At 37.5% G+C, this 26,269-nt stretch overlaps 1 protein-coding gene across 1 annotated transcript in view; it reads left to right on the forward strand.

The window, feature by feature from the left end:
• CNTN1 (contactin 1) overlaps positions 1–26,269 on the forward strand; it is a 162,562-nt gene that overhangs the window by 64,403 nt on the left and 71,890 nt on the right. The window contains exon 2 of the mRNA XM_068997569.1: positions 17,562–17,691. Within this exon, the coding sequence (XP_068853670.1) occupies positions 17,583–17,691 (109 nt within the window). The 5' untranslated portion in view covers positions 17,562–17,582. The remainder of the gene's footprint in view (positions 1–17,561; positions 17,692–26,269) is intronic.

Raw genomic sequence — 26,269 nt, forward strand, 5'->3', positions numbered from 1 at the left:
TGTGTTTTGTTAAGATACAAGAAAAGATCCACAGGGGCCTGGTCTTTGCATTTACTCCCATCAAATAAAAAAGAAAACAAGGAAAACAGCACAACTACTATGAGGCTATCCTAATTTTATTTTGAGACTGCTCGTATTTTCAGCATTGAATCCACTTTTTCTCTTTGCCCAGTTCTGTTGTTTTTTCCTGTCATTCTTCTGTCATCTTCTGTCATGTTTCTTTTTCCTTGCTTTTCTTTTTGAGTGATTTTGGTAAGCTGAAATGGTAATTGGCTCCCTGACAGGCCAGCTCAAGTATTTGAAATTTATTTTTGCCTGTCACCTGTTGAAAAAGGACTGGAGATTCCTTCTCTGCCAAGAGAGGAGTCCATTAGTGACACAGAAGCAGCAGCTGCATCACGGCAGGGATGCACAGCAGTTATATACATCACTTACTCTTTATCTGCTACGAGGCATTGGGACAGATTGTTACCTGTAATTCTCTACCTAGGAAAAAGAGTCCATGTAGTGCTTAAAATAATCTGCTTTCTATTTTAACTCTTGAATTGACATTTCTTATCCCACAAAACCTTCTAGAAAAATTATTTAAATACAAACAGAAAATTGTAGAGCTAAAACATACTCCTAGTACTGTGCTGCATTGTTTCTATTTTTATATTGTATAACCTTATCCAGAAGGTGTAGAAGCACAGTGGTGAATCAGGTGGCTTCTCAAGACACTTTCAAAACCTGAGATTCACTTAGACTGGCTTGGCTGAGAATTCAGGTTATCGTCAAAATTCATAATGGTCATATTCATGCAGAAAAAGCAGCAGCAGCCAATGTATTCATAATTTCTTTCCTTATCTTCCACTTGTTATATTGAAGCTAGAAACATTGCAAATACGTGGTTGTGTTGTATTTCAGTTTTCATTAAAAGGAGGGAAAGCTAATAAAAACTGTAAGATTCGTAAGTGGATTACAGCCAAGAAATTTGAAAAATGCTGTGGTCACATTTTAAGCCTCCTTTATTATGTTCTTTTATGCAGCATCACATTGACCTTTGGCAGGATGCTCCCTGTGGAGACAGTTTTTTTTTCAGTCTGCTAGCCTTCTTTAGTCTTTGCCAAGGGCTGGTAGTGATGGGATTTCAAACATCCTTTCCAGTGATGGAATTTCATATACCCTTTTTCTTTGCTTCTACTCCTTTCTGAAAAAGTACTTTCTGTCCCGGTAACCTGGTAACATTAGCAGTGCATGCGGCGTGGTGTGTGGAACTAATTGCCAATTAAATAATAGGGAAGGCCAAGGTCTAACAGCAAATCATTGTGCACAGTTCATTAACTGCATTTCACAGAACCGAAAGCATGCCACGCGATTTTTAAAAACAGGTTTAAGGAATGAACAGTTTCTTCCTTAATACTGAATAGCTGCAATGCAGAGCAGAATGGAAAGAAATGCAGACTAGCAGTTCCTGGGGTTTTCAGTTCCTCCCCCTCCCTGGGGTAGATATCTGTACAATTGAGACATTTCTGTGGATTAGTTTATCATCTCCATGAGGCTTTAAAAAAGACATGGGGAGTCTTGGAGATAATCGATATCTTAGTGCTGTGTGTAAATATCTTTTCTCTGATGTTCAATTACAGTGAACTAGGAAATACTAAATAAGATTGAGGAAAGCACTGCAGATGCCTTTCAGGCAGATTTTAAAATATCTGAGTGGCTTCACAGAAAAATCATGAGAATAATGGTAGTATTTGAAAGCATGCCTTATCATAAGGGGTAAATACTATAGAGTACTTAACTTACAAGGATTCAGCTATTACCTACAAGCAATACTATAGGGGGTAAAGTACTATAGAGGGAAACTTTTGTTTAGTAAATAAAGGTACAAAAAGGCTATTTTTTGATGCTACTGGTTCCTGGTGCTAGACAGATTCAGACAAGAAATCAAATGGATGTACATGTGTTTATCCGAATGTGCTTGAAATTAGGCAAATATGGCCAAAAATGAAAAATGAGACATAAGAAGTGAATTTGTGTTTGGGGTAAGAGTGGGAGTGTAGAAGATGTTAGAGTGAGCAGCATTTCATCTAGAGTAATGTGATTTGAAGTGTCAGGGCTAAATTAATTGGTGGAAATGGGTAAAATGCTTAGGAAAAAAAAGGAAAGGGGAGAGCACCCAAAAATATTTGAAAAAATATTTGAAAATTGTATTTTTAATAATAGATACAGAAGTCAGTCTTGAAAATCTTAAACCTTGGTGCTTCAAATGCTTACAGGCAAAGTTTCTCAAAATAAACTGTTTGACATATGGTCTATTGCATAAACTTAAGATGTATCATAAAGCTTGTTTTTTAAGACAGAAGCAGTGACATCTAGCCATAATACATGGAGATGTATTTTTTAATCTTGCTGGTGATGAAATGATGAGTGACTGCTGGTTATAAAGATTTTTTCTTGCAGGTAGTTTATTTCTATGCAAATGGAACATCTTTCAACATAACTCATAACCCAGTATCATCTCCAGACCTTTTGTAATTGATGTAGCTATTATCAAGAAGTTTTTCTTTTATAATCAGTTCTTTCTACATTTTGATCTCTTGATCACAGCTTTGTTTGCAGTTTCCACAGCTGTTTATAGTATTCAGACAAAAAGTAGGTTGAAGTTTTTTTACTTGTTAGGAGAAACAAAAGTTGCTACTCACTAAAGAATTATCTACTTCAAACCTCACTGGAGCATGGCACTTTATTTTGTGGACTCACAGTGTACTTTGCTGAAAGCACTAAAAGGAGGTGCTATAAAAGGTGTTGGGAACAGGTAACAAGGCTTGTCAGTCTGAAAGGATCCCACTCTGGGGAAACTCTATGCCAGAACATCATCATCTGCCTTCTGTCTGCAGCTTGAGATCTTGAAAGGCAATGAGCACTCCGAGGTAGGTCAGTGAGTTTCAGCCAGCTGCCTCAGTGCTGAGTGTGATACTTTTTGCCTTGTGAGAAAGTATTTAGTAGTTACTGAAGAACCTCAAGAATGGGGAATGTCACTTGCTAAAATGGTATGCCTTGCTAAAATTTTACCATAGATCCTATCTAAATCATTCCAGAATCAAATTCCAGCTTTTTGTTTTTGTTATGTCTTTCTCTAGAAGATTGCAGTACCCTTTTTTCTCCCATATTTTCAAGCCATACTTACGTGCTGTAACCAGGATATTCCCCAGTCATCTCCTTGGTAGCCCAGACAGGTTGAACAAGGAAAGTTCTTGCCATAAGGCATTTTCTCCACTCCTTTTGTATATATGTCTATATTTTACCTCTCTCCATGCTCTTTTTTTCCAGTCTCTTTAAATAAATATCACCCAGCATCATAATTATTGACAGTGTTCAAATATGAGTCATGCTAGTTCCAAGCAAATTTGCTTATTTCTAACAAGTAAATTCACATAATAATTGTACTTCTGAGTCATTTAATCCTTAAGGGTCATGCAGTTCTTTTACCCACAGCATTGTCCTGGAAACCTCAGTTAAATTGCTTACCCACTGTATCCCTTAGATGCCTTTCAGAGTTGCTGCTGTCCAGAGAGCACCCATTCTGGTTTATGACCTCTATAATTTATTCCTTTTTGCACTGAATGCCTCCTAAGCATTGAAGAACACTGTGGCTGCTTTGTACTTACTGTTAATTGTGGTTTTTTAAAACCAGACTTCTTTCATTTGCAATTATACCAGGAGTGAATTTCCATTTACTTCCAAATAACAAATATTACCAAGCTGAACCAGTCAAAACCTTCTCTGAAATGTATTTTCTTTTTCCATGTCCTTCCTTTGGCATTATTACATGGGAAAGACCCAAGACTTCAGAGCTTTGCTTGTATCTTACAGCCGTGTGCCTGCCTGGCAACACGAACATGAATACAGTTCTGAAAGGTAAGACATCAGAAAGGAAGTTTCCTGCGTCAAAGTGACCCTGAAATACAGCCTCAAAAAGATATACTTTAAAGTCTCTTCTTGAATTGAAGGAAACTTTTACAATGCCTTCTGTAAGAGGTTAACAAGGGCTGTCAGACTTCTTCCACCTGAGTGTTACTGTAAGATCTACCCTGTGTCTGTTGGGAATTAGGAAGAGAAGTGGTTTATACACCACAAAGGAAATGAAAAATTAAATGTGCAAAATCAATAACAAAAGGTTGGTGATTCGAACACAAAACAACTCTGTAGAACCGTCTTCAAGGTACATATTCAGTTTTGAATACAAAGTCATTCAAAGTGTCTTCAAAATATATACAGATTTTAGTCAAATGCATTAAATTGTTTCACAGTAGCAGATGATCACTTTCAGATAACCCTTCTCAGAATTTAATATAATTGATTATTATTTTCTTACATTTTATTTTAGCTAAATGGTTTAAATAAATTTTATGAGACATTGTATGAGTCACTTTTGTTTTAGAACATAATGGAGTCCAAGAGCTCACTTAGGACCATCATCTGACCATTTGTATTTAATTCAGATACACTTGATGTTCATTGTAGGTTCACAGTCTTTTGAGGATAAATCCGAATTGCCAATAACAACATTTTTATTACAAACATTAATGATGTGTTAGAAGGAATAATCTTTAGATATGCCATGAAGCATAAAATAGTGGTGGTAATACGAGCACTTAATGAAATAATCTGACCCATTATATGTTATAGAAACAGCACTATAATATTTTGTGAATAGTAAACTTGTCCACTAGTGACTGGTTTCTTCAAACTGTGTACTGCAAAATACATCAAGATAGAGGAAGGTTGATGGTAAGCAAAGGAATTAATTCTCGTTACTTTATTTTTTCTCCTCAGTCTAATTGCTTTTCTTCTGATAAGACTTATATACAAGTATGAAGTCGCAGAATTGACTGAAGAATATAGCAGGGTGTCTTAAATAATCTCAACTGTAATCTCAAGTGTCAAATATGAGAGTAGAGATGAAGAGAGTTTTTCTTTTTGTCTGTATCAAAAAATCTGTTCTTGAACATGTTATAGTAGTCAAAGGGGAGTTTGTCCATGTAAACCAGGAAAAATCTAGCATTTCTTCAATTCTCATGAATAATGAGGGGTATATTAATGTACATTATTTCGAAGTTTATTGCTGATGCTTGGACTTCTGTTTGTTTTCTTCCATCCACAATAAATATCCGAAGAATTCAGCCTATAAACAATTGAGTTGTCTGCTCATACGAAGCAAATGTGTACTGCAATGCTATAGTATAGGAAAAAGCTGGAAGGAAGCTTCATTGTTGGGGAAGGTCTTAAAGCTGTCTTTGGTACGTGCTCTGTTAGGGGATCTTGTGCCTCCTGGAGTGAAGCTTGCTGCATGTCTTCTGAAGCTCATCTTTTCATGAAAATCCCATAACACTTTATTCCCATAGAAACCTTAACCTTGGTCCTGAGGTCCTAAACCATCATGTTATTTCCTTTGTTCCACTGTGCTTCTACCTAAACCCTTCAGTGCCAATACGCCATACTGACAAGGACTGTATGCTCCTCTTGTTGTCAAGTTTCTGCTGAACAGTCCAAAGAATGATCTGCAAAAGTTTGGACTTGAGATCCTGTGATAGATCACAAATACTGAAATTTTAGCTCTTCGAAATTGCCCTTGCATTTCTGTGTTTGCTACAAAAAGAAAGCCGGATTGCAGCATTAAAATAAATTACCAAAGCAAACAGTAATGTAAGATGGCACATCTAAGGTAATACTGACTTATTGTCAAGTTTCAGTGTCTTACAAAAGGATTTTTCTGTTATACCATCAGCACAGAAGTTATCTGTGCTGTGACCTAGAGCTACTGTGTTTATTAGAAGAAAAAGGTTATATATAAAACTGTGATGCAAAATGCCTGATTAGTTTAATTGTGTATATCAAATATTATGTAGTCATGTTCTCCACTAGAAGATTTTTTTCATACTGGTACTTTAATGAAAACTGTAAAATATTTTTACCAAAAGAAGGCAAATACCCACAAAGTTCTCAGAATGTTACAGAACAAACATTGTACATTTGAAAGGTGTAATTGTAATATTTTGAGAAATGGAAATACTAAATGGCTAAATTTTTGTCGTTATTATGATTCATTTGGCAGATGCATTAGCAGACCCCAGAATGTGATATACAGCAGTTCTGAGTAGTTACAAATAGCAACATCCTTCACATAGCCTTTTAAAATCTTCTTACACATGCTAAACTATTGTCATATCTTCATCAGTGTAAAAGCACAGAGATGCCAGTGAAGGTAATGATGCTATTTAATTTCTGGTGTTGGTTACTGTGAGTAACATTTTGTCTGTTCTCTTGTCATTTCAGCTGTACATCTGGGTGTAATTTTATCAAAATTTTTTACAGATAAATTGAATGTGAGAAGTACCTTACATGCCTCTCCATTTAAATTAGATCAATTAAGAAAAGCTGAGCACTTTGGGGAAAAGGTCAAGGAAGAAGGACAAAGGCAGACGTGATAGAAAGTATGTGTAAAAGTTAATGGATTAAAGCACCTATAATTTGTTTCTTTGAAAGACATTAAGGTGTGGATGTTCCTAATTTGTACATCCACTAGCATATCACCAGAGATATTAGAATATATGTCGATTACTTTGCTTTTACTGGGTAGAACAATGTCTGCAGGTGATTATGTGCTTTTCCTTTTCTTAGATAATGGGTTTATTGCCCTTCAGTTGTGGTACCAAGACAATGAAAAATCAGAACAGTTAATATTGTGTGAGTACTTAACAGTACAGTTTGAATGACCAACCTTGCTTGTTGACCACTTTTGGTTATATATATCCCTCAAATAAACCTAAATAATTTGAAAAAATAAAGTACAATAATAATTCTATTCTTTTATTCAGAAGTTGGAAATCAAGAATTAGGAAGTACTGCTCTTTGAAAGCTTTAGGTCATAATAGGGAAAATGAATAAAATTTCAGTGCACATTCACTGTCTTTCCAAGTTTTACTAAGCAAAGACTACAGACATTGTATGTTTGAACTCTCTTCAGTGCTGAAAAACAAGAGTAGTAAGCACAGAACTCTAACACTCCTACATACTGCATCTCATACTTTCAAATCAGAGTTATTATTCAGAACAGGTAGGATTCCTATTTTGAAAGGATTATCTTTTTCAGATATAATTTACTTCAGTTTTCATTATACCTGTTTGGCCAGAAGCTCCTAAAGAGGGAAAGCCCCTGTGCTGGAGGCCATGTCGGGTCCATGTCAGAAATGCAGTAAATACAGATTAGCTGTGCAGGACCTGTAGGCAGTTGTTTAATGAAGTCTCTAGGGACTCTATTCCATTGCTTGGAAAAACATGGAGTCACTGCAAGATGTGATAGAATGTCTTCGCAATCACGACCTTTTAAGTGAGAAGGTTATTTTGATTTCTTGACTTATCACCACAGTGAAATAGCATCTGTGAGAGATATACTCATATGTTATGTTCAACAGAATAGTTATCAACTAAAACATTTTTAATATTTGAAATTAGTCAGTTGAAGTGGACTTACTAATGCAACTTTGATAACTAAAGGGAAATATCTTTTTTTGTGGCTGATGTGCCTAAGCTGTACTTACTTACATAACAAAATATATCTTTTGACACCAAAATACGAAACTTGGAACAAGATCCCTAAAATGAAGTTTTGTAGGCTTCATTCCTGCAAATTGGTGACTGCCTCTTGTGATTTTGCTGTATGTGTTCATTCTATATTTAAATATTTGGAGACATGTCTGTAGGTCAGGCTTTTGGCTTTCATATATCACTCTGGGTTTTTTATTTGTTTGGGTGTTTTTTTCTTGATATTTAAGTATGAAAAGCAAAACAGAATGTTTTCCATGTATAAAATCAAACTTTTCTCTCTTTTGGTTTTATTTATAGACTTGTTAATGCTTAGAAGTGATCTTACATAGTTCTCTGCACTCAGACATTGAACTGATTAGTCATCATTTTTATAATATAATTTTCATACTTTATATACAGACGTTATTGTATTACAGAGGTAAAATACTGGCATTTTCAAATGTATTGCATTACAAAAATAAAACACTCACACTCTCATGCAGCTTATCTTTCACATCGTTGTAGGAATTCAGCATCAGATGCATTTCACTGAACTTTCTGGTTGTTTTGGGGGCATTGCCAGATCTGGTTGCCTGTGCGAGGTGAGCCTGCAGCTCCCTATGGCCGTGAGAGCCTGCAGTGATGCTCGGCAGCTCCCAGTGCATGCACAGCTCTGTGTGTGGCTGGCCACCTACAGCAGCAGAGTCACCAACAGAAACAGCCCCAAGAGCCTCAGGCTGTCTGACTGACTGCGATGGATCCCGTTAGTGGAAAGCTTGTGTGCGTACACGCGTGGACCCCTCGCTGCCGCAGCTGGCCTTAGGCACCCAGCCTGCCTGGGACCTGGGCCTGGATGCCCAGCTATCCTCAGCTGCTGGCAGCAACAGCAGTACCTGCTCCCAAGCCTCTTACTGTAATTGCTCGCTATTTGATGGCTGCTGGCAATCCCACACTGGCATTCACACCCACAACAACAGATCTAATCACCTTCCATAGCTGCTGGCACCCTGGATACATGTATCCCTGTAACCTATGGCCCCTTGTCCAGTTGCCACCACTCAGACCTCTGACACATTCTGTTTTCTCCTGCTGCTGCCACCACAGGGACCTGGGCTCACAGTCCTATACCAGTGGTGGGCACCTGTGCCTCCATCCACATCCACGCACACAGGGTACGGACCCCTCAACCAGAAGAGTCACAATCAGGCCCTTTTGTCCCCTTGCCTATCCATTTTCCTGCCTATTTTCTTCCTTAATCCACCTTGATTTAATCTAAGTGCAATCATGAGACCAAGATTCTGAGTAGCATTGGGAAAATATGATTCCTTATGTCAGCTTCAGTGGTTTTGGCACAGGGATTTCCAAAGGCTGTTCTGGTGATATATGTCCTTGTGTCCCTCCTTGCTGGCTAAGTGTTAAGAGAGATTTCTGTGCATGCTGTGTGCCTCTGAGGGTCTACTGGCATTGATGGTAAACACATGTATGAAAAGTATCAACTGACAGTTAGGAGGCAAGAAACTCAGCTTTTCAAAAAATTAGTTTTTTCTTTTCTTTCTCCCCAAAAAATGTGAAGACTACAGAAGCAGTGCTCTAGTTGTAGGTCATTAAACCAGTAGAATGAAACCCTTACTTATCTGCTGAAATCTTCAGAGTACAGCTAAGCTTGCCGTATGAGTATGTATCCTTGAAAAGTAGTCTTTAAAACACAGAGGATCTTTGAAATGGTGGTGGCAGCTCAAACCTATAAAAAATGCCAATGGGTCTCACCATTGGTCAACTTCTATTTGGAAATGTGTAAGCTTAAAACCAAAAGGCACAAATAATATATTGTTCCAAAATCTACCAGCAAGTTCTAGTAAACATTGAATTGATTTTCCTTTTTTCTCCTTTTTGCAGCTGCTAGTCTGATTCGAACTGTTTATTCATAGGATGAAAGAGATGTTTTAAGTATTCTCAACAGTTCCAAGTGATTGATGTAAATTTAAAAAATGCTACTCTGATTTCAAATAGAGTTGCTAGGAAACATGCAGTTCGAAGATGAAATCTCCCACTGAGCTTGTCTTTGGCTGTACAATAGGAAGTATGTTATAGGGTATCCTGAGTTACAGATTATATGGATAAACTGTTAAACTTGTATGTATATAAATACATCTGCTGTGAACTTATTGAATATACATGATTCATTCCCATATCTGCATTTACTGATGAATAAAAAGGTATTACTAAGTTCAAGAAAATGTGAAAATCAAATGAAAATGCCAAGAGCATTATAAAGGTTTTCTTACAGTCTTCATTTCGTTTTTCTGAAACATAAACTGATTGTTTTTTTCTTAGAAATGGATCTCTTTAAGATTTAATTTCAAGATGATGTTCTGATTAGTACGTTTCCTTTTATAAACTTCCAACAAAATTTAAAGCTCCAAAAGATAACAGCAATTATACACTTAATTTTTCTGAAGAAGTTAATGTGTTTTGTCCCTTCAAAGTTATTGTCCAAAGTAACCTAAAAATCCATGTTATCATGAAGGAATACCCAGTTTTAATAATGGATATTTATTTGTATTAATGGCTGATGTTTTTTCATGCTGATTTTAGAGACTTGGGTATGTTTGGTTACCTTGGAGTCAAATTTAAACTGCTTAGTCTTTAAGACACAAGTGGAAGCTACTTGTACGTGTGGGAACAGAGTAGTATGCTGTTCTGTGGGATGCTCAGGACTTGGCAGGAGGTTTATTGATTTTTGCTGCTGAAATATTTTACCAGGCAGTCTTCAAGCAGCAAAGCCCTTACAGCAAGCTTTCAGAAAAGTGAGTAATGCCTGTGAGGTATGACAGTAGTAAGTGATTTTTTTCTTATATATTACATTAGAAGAAAGAGCAACCAGTTGCTGATAGAGCAAAAAGTGTGGATAGGGACTGTCTGTCTGACCCTTTGTTGTTGACATGATGATTAGACAATGCTTAAGTACCACTAAGCAACACTTCATGATCTGAAAGTATTTCAAAACTGTGTTTTTGCAGCTGACTTAAGAAAAGTAACTAAACTGTATTAATAATTAATAGTAAAGCTGAGTTGTGGAGCTTACCACAAATTAGAAGATGCCTAATGTTCCTGAAAATGTATGTATGTAATAGTACTACCAGATGACCCTTCATTACAGAGGTGTTGGTTAACTGCAGGCTGAGAGAGATGTGTGACTGCTCTAAGGCCCTTGTAGGGAAGAGAATTAGTATTGGTTCATAATGAATCTGTGGATGCAAATAAGAAAAATAAGACATATTATTAGTTGTGTGAACTATGAGGACAAAATAACAAAGAGACAAAACAGAGAGAAATAAGGAAAATCGGAAGGATGATACAGCCTGTGTTGGTGCATTCTTCCTCAAGTGCAAGAACCTGCATTTGCCTTCTTTGAATTTCAGACAATTCTTCTCTGTCCATCTCTCCAGCCTGCTGAGGCCCTTCTGAAGGGCTCACAGCACTCTGGGGTGTCAGCCCTCCTGTCAGGTTTGTGTTGTCAGTGAACTTATTGACGATGCATCTTCATCCAAGTCATTAATGAATAAGTTAAACCATACTGGGCCCAGTACTGAACCTTGAACCACTAGTGACAGGAGTCCAACTAAATTCTTTGCCACTTTTTATGGCACTATGGGATCTGCCATTCAGCGAGTTCTCAATCCACCTCACTGTCCACTGATCCAGCCCGCACTTCCAGAGTTTTCCTATGAGGATTTTGTGCAACACAGTGTTGAAAGCCTTGCTGAAGTCAAGTTAGAAAATATCCACTGCTCTCCCCTCATTCATCCAGGTATGTGTTTTATTGTTGAAGGCAATGAGGTTGGTCAAGCGTGATTGACTTTTAGGGAATCTGTGTTGCCTACCCTTGATCACCTTCTTGTCATCTATGTGGAAAGAGATGGCCTCGAGAATGAGGCACTACATCAGCTTTCTGAGGACTGAGGTGAGGCTGACTTTTTTGAAAACTGGGGTGGCCTTTGCTTTCTTCTAGTCCTCAAGAACCTTTTCTGATCACCACAGCCTTTCAAAGATAGTTCCAAGCAGCCTTGTTAGGGTGTTCCATCAGCTCTCTCAGAGCATCCTCTTGTAACCACTGTTTCCCCTCCCTTTAGCAACAGGCCCACATTATCCTTTGTTTTCCTTTTGTTATTGGTGTAGTTGAAGATGCCCTTCTTGTCTTTTCTGGCATCCTTGTCCAGATTTAATTCCAGAGGGAACTAAATTCCAGATCACCGCCAAGATACTGGTTCTTTGTATTTCCAAGTCAATGTTTATTAAGCAAAATTACAGAACTGGTGGAATTATCCAGTAGTGATAGAATCACTAGCTAATTTAGCCTGTTAAAATATATTAATAAACTAATTCTGAGTTTGGGGTTTCTTTTTATTATTGGTTATTTAGCACCTGTAAGCAGTTTAAAAAAGTTGAGTTATTGGAGGGGAGGAATTAGACTGCACTTTGCTCCAACTTTGTGCTTCTTTGTTATGTCATTGCATATTGTCCTTGAAATTGTAAATTCTTTTCAAAAAGAGTGTCTTATTTATGGGCTATCAAATTGATGTGCTTTTTAGCTGGATTTCATTCATGTGAAATGGAGAGTGTAGCTGTATTCTCTATATAGGATGAAGTGGAAAATATTAGAAGCATGACTGTTGCTGATGGACTGTTTGGGCGAGTGGGCAGTATTGTGAGCAGTAGACTTGAGATTCTGTTTCCACTTGAACAAATCTGTCAAAAATGAAGATTATAATTATAGAAATCATAAGGAATTGAAGTGTTTCTATGAGCCTTTATGGAGGGAACTAAAGTCACTTTTGGACTCTAAGTGAGAGCCAGCCAATGTAAAATCTTCTGTAGATGCAGCAGCGCTGTAAGAGCAGGGCTGGCTTGGAACTCTGCTCACAGCAATCCCACACTACTGGAATGAGACAAATCTGTAGTGGCAAGGAACTTGACTGTCACCACTTTTCCAGTAATAGAGAAAGCTAGTAATTGCTAGTGGCTAACGTATTGGCTTCAGGAGTAAATTGGATTGTGGGTGATGGCTCAGAAACCAGACTTACAAACAAGATTCAGCGCCCTTTTTAATGGCATGTTCTTACCTAGATTGTCAAAACTCGTTCATTGATTACAAAATTAATTTGCAAAGGCCAAAATAGCAGAAAAGGACAAAGAGTGATACAATAAATAATATGCAATATACATGATTATTTTTTTTAATTAATAAGTTTCATGGTAATTCTACATACTGAGCAACTAATAAGATTTGTGAGGAGTTACTTACCATAGGAGAAAATGCCAGCTCTGTTAAGAAAATAAAGATGAGGAGCAATTACATGCTTACGAAAATCACTGAAAGAGTCTGAAGTAAAAACAAATACAAAACACTGATTAGGCTGAAGTATTGTGTGACTCCTAAAAGACTTTGATTATAACTTGCCACTGTGTTAATTTGCTAGTGAATTATTGCAATTATATATATTCATGTTTTGAAAAAGGGTAGAGAACCACAGAATTCTTCTAGATTGTTGTATCTATTTATAGTTTAATCTGGATGGAATCTCTACCAATTCTAAAACTTGAATGTCTATAATTATCATAATATATCAGGAAATGGGGATCACAACAAGCATCTTGATTTACCTCTCCTAGCTAAGTGTACTATGCCAGAGCTCCCAAACACTTTCTTTTGCCCCGTCTCTTCCCCATCAGCACTTGGGGTTCCTGACTCGAGCCCTGAGTGGATGTCAAGGGCTGATGCAGTAATCACACTGTTCCCACTCTGAAAGCCTTGGCAGGTGAGGTTCAGGAAAGCTCTTCCATGGTAAATGTTGAGATTTACTGACAGAGGCAACTGGTAATTCTCATACACCTTTATCTGCCTACATCTCCTTTGCTTTCACTCTCTGCCTTTCTTTCTACCTGCCCTTTTGGGTTGGTTTATTGCTTCCATTTTCCCACACATCACTTACATGTCTCACATTACATCCCTTCCCTCTGTAGTGTTGAGATCTTTTCTTTGCCTCCTTTTCACCCGTTCAACATCCCCCACTGTTGCTCTGCTTTCCCTTGTCTATCCCTATCCCTTCGTGATTTCAAATCTGGTAGATTATGTACCTTATTTTTACTGCTTTTGATCTTAAAAATCTTTATTCAACTGACTTCAATTACCTGCTGTTTGTAATTTCTTTTTGTCTACCCTATAAATGCTTTATGCCCTTGCAAAACAATGATGTCATCTGCACATTTGGATTTAGCAGGGGAGTGATGGAAAACACTGTCTGCTTCCATAGCTGTAAAATAGGTGTCTTTTTCTCCTTAATAAATGCCAAAGTGCACTAAAGATCTGAAGAAAGCACGCAGGATATGGCAGAAAATGTAGACATTTTCCTAAAGTGTATTTTGCGAGATTAAAAAATCCCAACAATTGGATAGTATAAAGAGACAGGTTTACCCCTGTGTCCTGGGAGCACCTCTCATCCTAATGAAGCATCACGAGACACTGCAAGCCTCCAGAAGCACCCTGGCAGGTCCCTGTGTTCAAAACTTAATGTGCTTCCCATTCAGCAGCCAATGCCCCAGTTTTTTCCACCTCCTTTGGGAGGATTGCACTCCAGACAGCTCACCAGATGTTGTTTTTCTGAATTTAGCAAGCAAAGGGTCTGTAGTGGTGACTGGCTCTTTTGGGAAACTGAACAGTCAAAATGGACCTAAGTGTGTTAGTGAGCATTGGATAGTAATTAAACATGACATGGTTGCAGTTAAATGCCTGCTCATTCTATTATATATTTTTTAAATTTCTCACTTGTTTGCTAAAATTGTGGTGCTTTGTTTGGAAAAAGAAGGATCGTGTACTGTGCAGACTGAAGGAATAATGTGTAGGTATGTAGTCACTCTGCTTTTTCAGAGGAGAAAAGCAACTTGGCTGGTTTTTTGTCTGGGAATGATTTTTACTGAGGCAGCAATATCCTTCTCACTCTGCAAAGATAAAAGGCTGAGAGCTATAATGTGAAAGAGGCAGTAGATTGTGCTGCCTGAGCACTGCAGCCCACGGTGCTGCCTCCGGCACCAGTGCTGCTACCTCAGATAGGCCGGGACAGCTCCTTGGGTGGCTGGGTGTAACACTGCACAGCCACAGCACCTCACACTTACAGCGATAACCTGCGTGCTGTCTCATCTCATAGCAGGCAGTTCTGCCAAAATTCAGCAGAGCGATGTGAAACAGCTTCTCACCCACAAGCTGAGATGAATCAGAAGGGATGGCTGTGCTCTATATACAGAACCCACTCAGCCGAAACAAGTGAGAGTAGGGAAAGGATTTAAATCCTGGCAGGGTGGATAGTTTTGCCTCTGAATAAAATGAGGTATTTATAGCATTTTCTGACACAATTTTTATTTACTGTAATTGGAACCATTGTTCAAACAATTTTTTTTTTCCGAGCCAGCAAAAAGGGATTTTTGGAGAGCTAGAGGACATTGTATCTTTCCAAAATCGAACCTAAATTCTGCTAAAGAGAGGGAGGAGGGATCTTCCGTCTATGGCTATAACGTCAGAGAACACAGTGCTCTTAACAGTCTCGTCTATCAATATGCTTGAACACAGTTATTATCACCATAAGCTGCTGTGTAATTACCGTTGTTCCCAAAAGAGTTCCTGTTTCTTCGCTATTTAATTATGTGCGTTATTTCAGCATAACTATGCAATTTTACTCATGTCATTTGGAAACAAATGTTTCAGGCAAGGCAGTGTCATATCACAAGGATGTCATCGCCAGGGCATGGCTGCTGGAAAAGTATGCAAAGTTATTTCTTGATCTGACCTACCACTGTCTTTTCTGTGAATCATACATACCCAGTAGTTCATACCTTGGTCAGCATAGATGCCTGAAATAGTTGTGGATGTCCTTTGTGTGACAGTCTGAAGAAACTTTAGTGCCAACAGAAGTGAGAAGGTAAAGATGTTTATAAATTTATTTATAAATTCTTCCCCTTAGATCCAGCTACAGTAAGCTTTTGTTTGCCAATGTAAGAGCCTTTTTCCATACGCTTTTGTTGCCAATGTAAGAGCCTTTTTCTAGGGAATATTTCTAAATAAATCTCAGTTCTGGGGAATCACTCTTTAACTCTTGTCTGTGTTTTGCTGAGCACATTTTTCATATAACAGCTAGCTAATTCTAGGGTCATAGTTTTAAACTTTTTATTAAGGATTTAATCTGCTAAAAAATAAGGAGAAAATGTGACATGCAACAGGTTCTGTAATTTCTGAGCCAAAAGATTTTCTTGTGATATTTCTTGTCATTTTCCTGCACTATGAGTTTATCAAAACACTCTTGAAACTGTTATAAGGAAAGTTCACTGTTTGAGGCATGTTCAAATGAACAGCCTAGCATTATTTTGAGAAAGAAGGCACAAGTAAAAGTCCCCAATGGCCAAGACACATTCCTAGCCACCTCAAGGGGAGACATGAGACACATACACTGCAGCAGGCATGTCTGGCAGCAGCTCAGACGAGAGACTCTCTGTAACAAGGCAGGATTTATCCCAGCCATACTTAGGGAGTCAGCTATGTTTGTACTTGTCCTTAGTAATTTAAAATTGCCCCTTTCTTGGTGTTGGAGGCAGGAAACAGGGCAGTTTCAAAGCAAAATCTAAACCATTTGGATTTTGGAAATGAAAAATTTAGTAAAAATTTTGACGTGGAAAGGGCAAGAGTCATGGTAAAAGGTGGAAGTCACTGTCAGTCATCAGTTCCTGGCACAGGAGGCTGGAAAGCAGGAGCATTGAGATTACACCTTGCAAAAAGTGACAATGCAATATTAGAATCATAGAATCATTTATGTTGGAAAAGACTTCTTTCGAGCATTGAGTCCAGCTGCTAACCCAGCACTGCCTGAGTCTACCACTAAACAATGTCCCTAAGTGCCACATCTACAAGTCTTCTTTTTTAGCATGCACCATGTTCTGGGATGCATGTTACTGAAGGGTGTTTAAGTATGTATAAGCATATTTTAAATGAAATAGTAACAAAATGAATATACTGAGAGGACTGGATGATATCAGCATGTGCCTGAGATGCAATATTCTGTCAAGGATAAGCTGGAAGCCTTGCTTTGTGTGAAGTTCTTAACAGAACCAATCAAGAAGCAAGAACAAGATGTGATGGATGTAAAGGATCCATTTATATATTCATGACAAGAAATCCATCAAAAAAACCCAGAGAATTGCACACTGAAAACATGATGACACATTTCCCTAAAGAAATAGATAATAGTCCCCAGCAAGAAACAAAAAGCTAGCAAAATATTCTGATTGAAAGTAGTAACAGATATTACAGAAGTGTTCTGAAAAAATCGTTATAAAACCTTAGAATATTGAAAAGAAGCTGCATGCTTTTTTAGCTTGGTTTTAGTATATATACAGGCAGAGTTTCTCCCATATGGAAAAGAAAAACCTTTGAAAACAACATTGCAATAATGATTGCATTCAGCATTTAAAAGGAAACTCATAAAAAATAAAACCGCCTTTGTGGAGAACCATTTATTGTATATTTAAAGTTTAAAATAATGATATAGTAGAAAAAATACTTGAATTCTGAAAGAGATGAATGTACTTCAGTTTCACTGTAGTCTTTTTACAGACTGAAGTAATGGATTGAAATGTAGTATTTACTGAGATGAAGAAGGATAGAATCTGGAAGATAAGTGTAAAAAAGGATGTTATGGTTTTAACATTTACCATATTATTACTATCACCAGAAAATCTGAGTACTCTGAAACAGTGTGCTCTCTGAATAATGGAAATCATTAATTTGATCCAGAAATTCTGATGATGAATTTATTATTCAAAAGACTCTATCCTATATTAACTCTTAAATATTCAGTTTAGTCACCTAATCTGCCAGGCCAAATGTGATATGAGATAAAGCCTATTGTCAGAATTATTCACCCTCTCTTCTTTCTTTGTAACAGGCATTTTTAGCTCTCTGAAGGATGGTATTGCAGTGCACTATTCCTTTTGAGATAATGGCTGAACAGAAGATAACCATTTGGTTCTTCATCTGTCATCTTATTACACCCTGTTTTGCCTACTCCCTAGCAGGTAAGATGATCTCCTGTGTTAATTCATTTAACTAACTGTTGTTAGTTTTATGTGTTTCAAGGACAATTAGAATGTTTGTATGGCTTTCATTTATTTGTGCAGATACCACGGATTACTAAGTGTGAACAATGAAACTGTCAGGAAGCATACTTATTAGAAGGTCTGCATAATAAAAGGTTTGCAGAAAGACAGATCTGGACTTTAAATTTGGGGTTATGTGTTCTAATTTGATATATGGAATGAAATCTAGTCTAGATTATAAAAATATCAGTTTTCTGTTGTGCACGGATGATCAACATGCTTAGAATAATGAAAAACAAAATTCTATATTATTGACACCATCTAAAATTCATAAGTTTTCAGAAGCCCAGTGTAGTGGCAGTTTTCATAATACAGTGGAGTAGTTCTGCGTATTCTGACTTAAATTTTTTTGTTAAAAATTATAACATGTTTCATAAGTAGAAGTGAGACCGTAAATATTAAAACATTCTGGAGTCATATTTCTAGCATCTGAATTGAGAGAGATGTTTGCAATTGAAATTTTAGTTCCATTTTAAGAGATAGATGGAGGTGTTTGAAAAGGTGAAATTCCAACTGTTCCAAACAACTTTGAAATTTGTAAAGCTTGTTTCAGATTTCCATGCCAGTTGAATGAATGCTGATTTTTAGTTGCTGTGATTAATTATACTGTTAGCATGAACAGAGCATGCACGAAATTTCCACCAATATTTGAAAAGTGCAAATATTGTGTACTAAGGTTTTGGTTATTTTCAAGGTAGGCTTTAGATCCTTCCCTACTTTAAGGGCCATAGACTTGCTTAATCTAGGATACCATTTCAGGCATTGCCTCAGTTTCACTGCCATGAAACTATATTCCTTATTATTGAGTCAAAAAATCTGATTAATACTGTGATATAAGCTCATTGCCTGAAAGAAATTAGTCCATAGCTCACAGGAATGATTTTTGGTTTAGTTGGAACACTACATTATTCTATGGTTTTGAATGCTGTTCTTTACTCTGTGTCTGAGTTTGATGGAGGATTTACTGATGCCTAATAAAAATCAATACCTTCACAATATATTTGCTGTGTGTTTCAAGAGGGTTTTTTTTCCTTTGTTAAGATATGAGGCTTGCTGATAGCACCAAAATTAAAACTTTAAACTCACCACTTTAATTCAATACTGGGCTTTTCCTGAAAGAAAAAAAAAATTTAAAAAAGGCTGTCAACTGGTTACACATGTGATCTTGCTCTGGACCTGTTGACATCAAACAAAACAATCAGCTGCACTAGCCAAGCAAGTGCTGGAAACTGGTTGATAAAAGAATTGAGTCAATCAGGGAGAAGAAATGTTCAGGTAATTTCTTGACAGTCAGGACCGAACGATAAATGCTATTGTGTATTCTGCGCATCACCGTTGTGCCCAGAAGCCAAAAAAACCTTGGCATCAGAATGTACCTGCTGGCAAGTGCCTTAGAATGGCACTGGAAGGTTGTGTGCTGTGATGGTCACGGCTAAGTGACATAGGAAGAACAAGGAGGGCTATCGTGATACTGCATGCAGCATGTGTACAGACTGGCACTGTCACAGCAAGGTTCATTTGATCTCTCACTGGGCTGTTCTTGGCACTGTTAGATTCCCCCAAGATGATGGGAGCCTTTGGTGTGAGGGATTGTGAATCCAGGGCAGGTTCTAACAGTGCTGTTTCCGTTCAAAAAAATTTCCTAATTTATCTTCTGGTATGGAAAATTGCTTGCATTTTTCATCAAAAGCCAAATTTAAGGCCTATGACTGTCTCTAAAGGTATGGCACTACCCTCCAACGTGGAAAATTCCTAGTTTTATATAATCAGAGGGTGGTTGTTACTGCCAGTGTATTACTGCAAGGCTGAACAGTGCACATGCTCTCTGCTCCTGGATCTGCTCTACTTTGCACAAGTAATTAAATAATGTTTTGAGTGGAGAGAAAATCTGCTTCTATCATCTAGGCTTTATGGGCATCTAGATTATATAAATCTGGTGTTGCAGTCTCTGCTCAGCCCCAGCACTTGAATCTTGCTGGAGGGTTTCTCATTTCAAATGGGTGTGAGAGCTGCTGGCAGTTAGTCTTAGCCAATTTTCCTTTTGAATATATTTCTTGGCAATTTAAATGCCATCATATCCAAAAAATAATGTATCTGCAGTAACCAAGATGAAATATAAGGGGTTGCTTGGAAGTGTTCTCAGTGTGGTTAAAAAGTGAAAGATACTGAAGAGGAGGAAGGAGCACAAGCGCAGTGATCAGGTCAAGTTCTAGGAGGTGTTCTTTCACGCATGATGTTGTCAAGGGGAATGCTTGCAGTGTCAATAATAATGGAAAATGTGTGAACTGGGGATGGCTTTTAAGTAAAGATCATGAGTTCTCATTTAAATAACAAGACAGACCGAGTCCCAGAGTGAAGTTAATTGGGAGCAGATGTTGAAAGCAGAGTATTTAAGAAGTTGCTTTAGCACCTTTTGGACAAAACACAGGGTTTCTCTGGAAGTATATTTGTCTCCCCTTGCCTTCTGTGGTGCTGGATCCACAGTTCTAGGTTGTTCTACTCTGTAAATTGCCTTTGGCAAACTCATCTGTGACTCTGTGGTCTAGGTTTTTGTAATCCATGCTTCCTAAACATACCCACTACTATGTTAACTTCTCTGGACCCAGGAAACTGATAGCTTCCAGGAAGATTGTCTTTTGAGATGTTTCACCCTATAGGCTTCCCCAAGTTCAAAGATATCAGCCAAAAAGCCTGAAAGTATTCAGAATTCATGTATTTGACTGAGCGTTGAGAGCTTTCAGACTATAACAGCTAGAAGTATTTGGGAAACAAAGAGCTAGGAACCTGAAGCTGCACTGACCTGATATGTTCAGAATTGGGCCTGAATTCAGAGACTCTATAAGCTAGGGAGTTTTATCTGTTTTCAAATTGTTCTTTTTCCCACTGCAGGAAATTCTAAAAAAATTTCCCAAAGTGAAATACACGTGTTTTTAGAAATTTAGAATTTGCTTTGGAGTAAACACCTTGATATTTTTAGCCAGTTCTGTTTTGTGGTAATCAAAGCTAGAACTCGAGAACTGTTGCAATGACTGGCCATTTCATCAGTGGTGAATGTGCACTTACTTATCTGAAAGGAAGCAAAGATTACATGAATCAGTGCATGAGAGGTTTAGGCAGAGACCATCTTCTGCAATGAGACAGGAGCAGTATTTATTTTCCAGGTAAATTAGTGCTTGAAATGTAGTCTTGCAGATATAAACTGGTGAAAAAGCCGTAAATAATTTAGTCTTCTGCTTACTGATAGAACAGACAATATAAGAGCTGCTTTTCAGAGTGTACTTTGAGCAGTGCAAGGCAAATGAGAGCAGTGAATCACTCCTCAGGGAACATGTCAGTGATTGTCAGTCCACTGGCAAAAAAGTTGTTTCATGCCTCTTACTGATAATATTTGACTCTTCTCTACTTCCCTCTGAGATTTCTCCAACATACTTCCAAGTTGCCTTTTACTCTCCATTAGATTCATGTCCCATTGCTAAGTCTGAATTTCAAACTTTTCTGTCATCTGCTTCTTGCCATATAAATCAATGAACTAAAGTGTATCTTCAATTGGGATAATAACCTATCACCAAAAGAATTTAGACAGTTTTTCAGCTACAGCTTAATTTGTTCAAAAGACTAATTAAAAGTTGCAAAGACCCTATATTTTATTGTGCTTAATGAATAGTTGATTACATTTGGCTGTGAGAGGAAACAGTAGTGAAAAATGTCGCTCCAATAATTTATTTCTGATAAAACTGTTCTACTTTTTACCTTGGGATTTGATAGTGCAGACCCAGACAGTACTTGAGTTTGTGTCAGATCATGCCTTAGAAGGCAGGTTGTGATCCTAGTAACTCTTCTGAATTGTGCAAAATGAGGCAATAGTCCAGGGGTAGAAACGTCAAAAGCTCTTCTATTTTTGGACGACCAAATTTCCAAAAATCATTAGGACCTGAAACTTCAGAGAAGGCTGGTAAAGCAAGAAAGCCAGTAAGACACAGAGCCTCTCAGTGCAAGGCAGTTGTTTTGATGAGTACATGGGGATGCTGTTAGCATGCTGAATTTCTGAGTGTGTTGCTGGTATTTCATATGCACCTGGAAGGCTTGTGCAGAGAGACTGTGCAGAATAACTACTGCACTTCAGCTTCATCCCTAATGATGATCCCATGAGATCAACATGTTAGGCTCTTCAGTCACTTTTGAAGTAACATTTAGGTTTTTAAGGAAGAAACACCTAAATAATTTAAATATTGAATAGGCAAATGGGAATATGTTTAAAAGTACAGTAATTGGTATTGGCTGACATTCCTCTTGGCAGTATGAGAAGACAAAAAACTGTACCATGTTAGGCACAAGTGGAGAAACTTGCTCTGCCAGGGGCTAGAGCTTTTCATACTTGAAACTTGTTGTAAAGGAGAAAGTACATCATTACCTATGCAGGTCTTCAGGGTTCTTACTGGCACGTAGGAAATAGAAGTAATTATCCTGCTCTTTTCTGTCCAGAGAAGTAGAGGCAGCCTTCCCAAAGACAACCTAAGTCTTTCATATAATATGAAGTGGGAGTGAAGGAGTGGTTACCTTTTCTGTTTGAGTGCTGAATGGCTCTTGGAAAATGATTTCCCTTTAGCATCTAGATGACTTACACTTAGGATGTACCAATGCTAAGTCGTGAATTTTTTCAACATGGACACATTACTGCTTCAGCAAATAAGCTTCCCATGAATACCAAGTACAACTTTTCCCACATGATTGAGAGAATTGAAAAAACAGTCAAGCCCCTAAACCTTAAATTATTCATGCTTGGACATTTTCCAGAACAGTAGGTTCAAAAATGCATTTCTGAACTGAGGGCTAGAACCTACATTATTTAAAGCTTTTTAGCACAGCATACGAAATTATTCACATTTTCTGAAGAGAGATAATAATTTTCTTCCAAAATAGGAGTGGATGGATATACGTCATACCTGTTTATCTTGTCTGTCTTGTCCCTGCTTGGATCTTAGAAGACCAGTTAATGCTACTGCTGTGTCTGACATTCATAAATAAATAATCATAATGTGATCACAGTGCTCAGAAATGTGGAAATGCTGTGTTTATGTTCCTGCACACCAGGTAGAAATACTTTGGCTTGTTTCCAGACCATTTTGTTTCTGAGCATGAGCTTCTCAGACATGAGTAGGTCCTCATTCGTCTAACATCTTGAAAACAGTACAAGATCTTCTTGTACCTTCATCAAATGGTTTCTGGTCTTGCAAGTCTAATGCAGAGCCTGACAACTTAGTTAAACTGGTAATAAATTAGTCCAAGGCTCTTATGGTCAGCATGCTTTAGCATTCAAGGTTAATCTAGCCATGCACATGTCAACAGATCTTTGTCTCTCTCTCATGTTAAAATATGTAACTGGATACAACACTGTCAGGTATATCAATACTCACCCAATGGCTGTCTTGGGCAGCTACTTTTGGCAGTGTTAAGTGCCAGGGAAATAGGTAGGTGTACAGGAAGCAGAAACAGAAAGAGAAGACTCATTAGAAAAATAGAGATGTTAATTAAAATAATTTTGTATTGGTGCACAGTGGGAATGATGGGAACTTAAGTTTTTTTACCTGATTTAGCTTCTTTCTGACAGTGACCTTGGGAAAACTTTTCACCATGACTTGCTATCAATAGTGATGTCACCGTCTGAGGTTTTTAGAATTGATTCTTGTTCAGCAGAGAACTTGAATATGTGCTTAACAATGCACTTATGCATAACCTTGATAATTTGGATCAACTTATATGCTTAAAATTTTGTGATGAATCAGATTCCTGAAGGAAAATGAGAGAGCTGTTTCTTCGATTAAGGTTCAATTACTTCTCTATTTTCTTTGTTGTTTAATTTGAGGATGTTATGAAGGAGTGTTTGAGATCACTTAAAACTATCACCGGCAAGGGTATGAGAAAAAACCAAATTTAATATTAAGCGACAGCACGACAAAGTTTGTTGGCAAGACTCACTCTGCTACTTACTGGACAGTGAAGACACACCAAGGAAAAAGGGAAAACCAAAAAGCAACAAACAAAATCCAGTCAATCGAAACAGAAATGAGCCAAAAACTATATGGGGGGTGATGGTGTGTGTGACAAAAGAACAGTGAGGGTGAGGATAAAAGGAATACGGCCTAAAAGCTTGACATCACTCAAATGTAACAGAACTTAACTTATGCCTTAAATGTAACAATTTAACAAAGGAACAACACTTGACTTATACTTAACTAACTTAGAACTTAAATTATAATTTAATTGTAACAATTTAATAGAGGAATAACACAACATTTAGTTTAACAACTTGTAACTTAAACTTAGCAAAAGAACAGTGCTTAGCAGCATTTAATTTAGCTTACAACTTTTGACTTAACCTTACTTACAGGCCTAACTTACTTAGATATCTAAGGTACTTAAACATCTAAGAGAGCAGCATTTCTCCCGCATTTGCCAAAGCAAATGCACACATTTATGCACACAGACGTAAAGATTCAGTGTACCTGTGAAAAATTCCCCTCATAGGTTGTGGATACAAAAATGCTGCTAGCAAGGATTTTCTTGCTATTTTCTAAGTCCGTGAGAGACTTTTCTCTCACGCAGAAGAGGTAGCAGAGTTCTGTAAACAATGAAACATGTGCAACCTTGAAAAGTCTTGTTTATGGTATAGTAGAAAAATATTTTGACAATGGATGTTTTAGGATTTTAGCCAGTCACCCCAAGGGGTGGCTGATCCTTTGTCCAATTAGACTATGAAGAAAAAGTCTATAAAAGAGTTTGTAAAATAACTAAATAAATCAATCTTGCTGCACAATTCCTGCCTGCTGGATCTTCTCTCCCCCTCCTCCCTATGGCTTTGGGACACGGTGATATACCCTAGGGCATTTTAATATAGGTAGTGAAATATTCACTCTGGATGCTCTTACATGTCCTCAGTGGGCAAAGAGTTGAGCCTCAAGGAGTGGGTGTATCAGCCCAGGATTCATCGTTGTTGGGTGATCTTCTGAGTGCAGCCAACCTGAGAGCTCACTGGCTCTCAGAGGCCCCACTCAGAGGGAGCTTGCTGGTCACAGCCCACTGTGGTCCAGGAGAGCTCAAAGGACTCATTTTGGACCTTTGGATTTGTTTATAGGTTGCAAGACAGTGGGCTTTAGTCATATCAGTGTTTCATCCAGGCCGCAGTTTGGGTTGGCACTTTCTTTCAAAGTGTAAGAACAGGGATGTTATGCCATTCAGGAAAGAAAAACCGTTTCCAAGGCTGTTCATAAAGAAAACAGGAGCTCGTTAGACAGCAGAGTTCCTGGGAGCAGACCTTGTTTCTGATAAGCTGGGGAAGAGCTGAGCCCAGGTGCTGTCTGTCAAGGCTGAGGCCTAATGAGCATTTCTCAGAGATCGCAGTGTGCTTGGAAAAATGGGGAGGGAATACACCACCACAAAGGATTTATTGAGGTTAAAGATAATTTAGAGCAAACAGGGCAAAAATACAAACAGCAGATATAAATTAAAAATCTTTTGCACATAATTCACACTATGGGAATGATTTCAGAGAAGTCACTTGCTCTTACATTTGGCTTCCCATTTAATCTAGTTTCCCAATGAATTGAAGCGTAACTATATATCCACCATTTCTGATGAATCACTTGAAACATATATATAACTTTGTACAAATTTGTGTGATAACTGTCTATATCAGTCATGACAATTCTGCTCTGAAACCAAATATGAGTAATTTTTGTACATTCCAGAAAAAAAATGCATTAATAAGTATATAAATAAGGGAAAAATTTAAATATTATTCTTACTCTTAAATATAGAATATTCCGCAGCTCCTGTGTGGAAATATAGATTGTAACTACCCTGTAAGATAACATGGAAGGATATATCTTGTAAAGTAAGAGTAAATTTTAATTTACAGGATTTTTGCTTCTTTACATACTAGCCATATGAAGATAGAATGATGCACAAGAGTCCAAATGGTTTAGTGACCTCTATTTGAGACATTTGAGTAAATCATTAGAAAAGACTAGCTGTAAAATTACTGTATGCTATTCCCTTTGGGAATTTTCTGTTTTCTTCTACTTTTCTCTATTCAGATTAGATAAAGAATTGATTATGCAAAATGTAAGAATTAGTATATTGAAAAGACAGATATCAGTCTCTACAAATAATTAAGCGAATTGCAGGAGCGGTCCATTTCAGGTTCTTTGCAAAATAACACTGCAGATCAGTTATGAACTAACTTCCTATGTACTTCCTGTGCAGTTGTCAAAGAGTAGAAGAAAACATATATTTGAATTATTGTAGTTGTTAAATGTTAACTGTGAAGTAACATGTAATTATTAGTAGCTGCATTTCCCAATAAACACAGTGGTCTCTTGTTCCCATCTCCATATTTTCTGCCATATGATACAGAAGCCACAATTCAGATCATCAGCTCTTTCCTTGTCAGTTTGCATATGCTGCCTGTGTATTGCATATCAGCCTTGTGATTCCCCAT

This window comes from Aphelocoma coerulescens, chromosome 1A (genome assembly GCF_041296385.1).
Source record: "Aphelocoma coerulescens isolate FSJ_1873_10779 chromosome 1A, UR_Acoe_1.0, whole genome shotgun sequence".
Classification (NCBI taxonomy): Eukaryota; Metazoa; Chordata; class Aves; order Passeriformes; family Corvidae; genus Aphelocoma; species Aphelocoma coerulescens.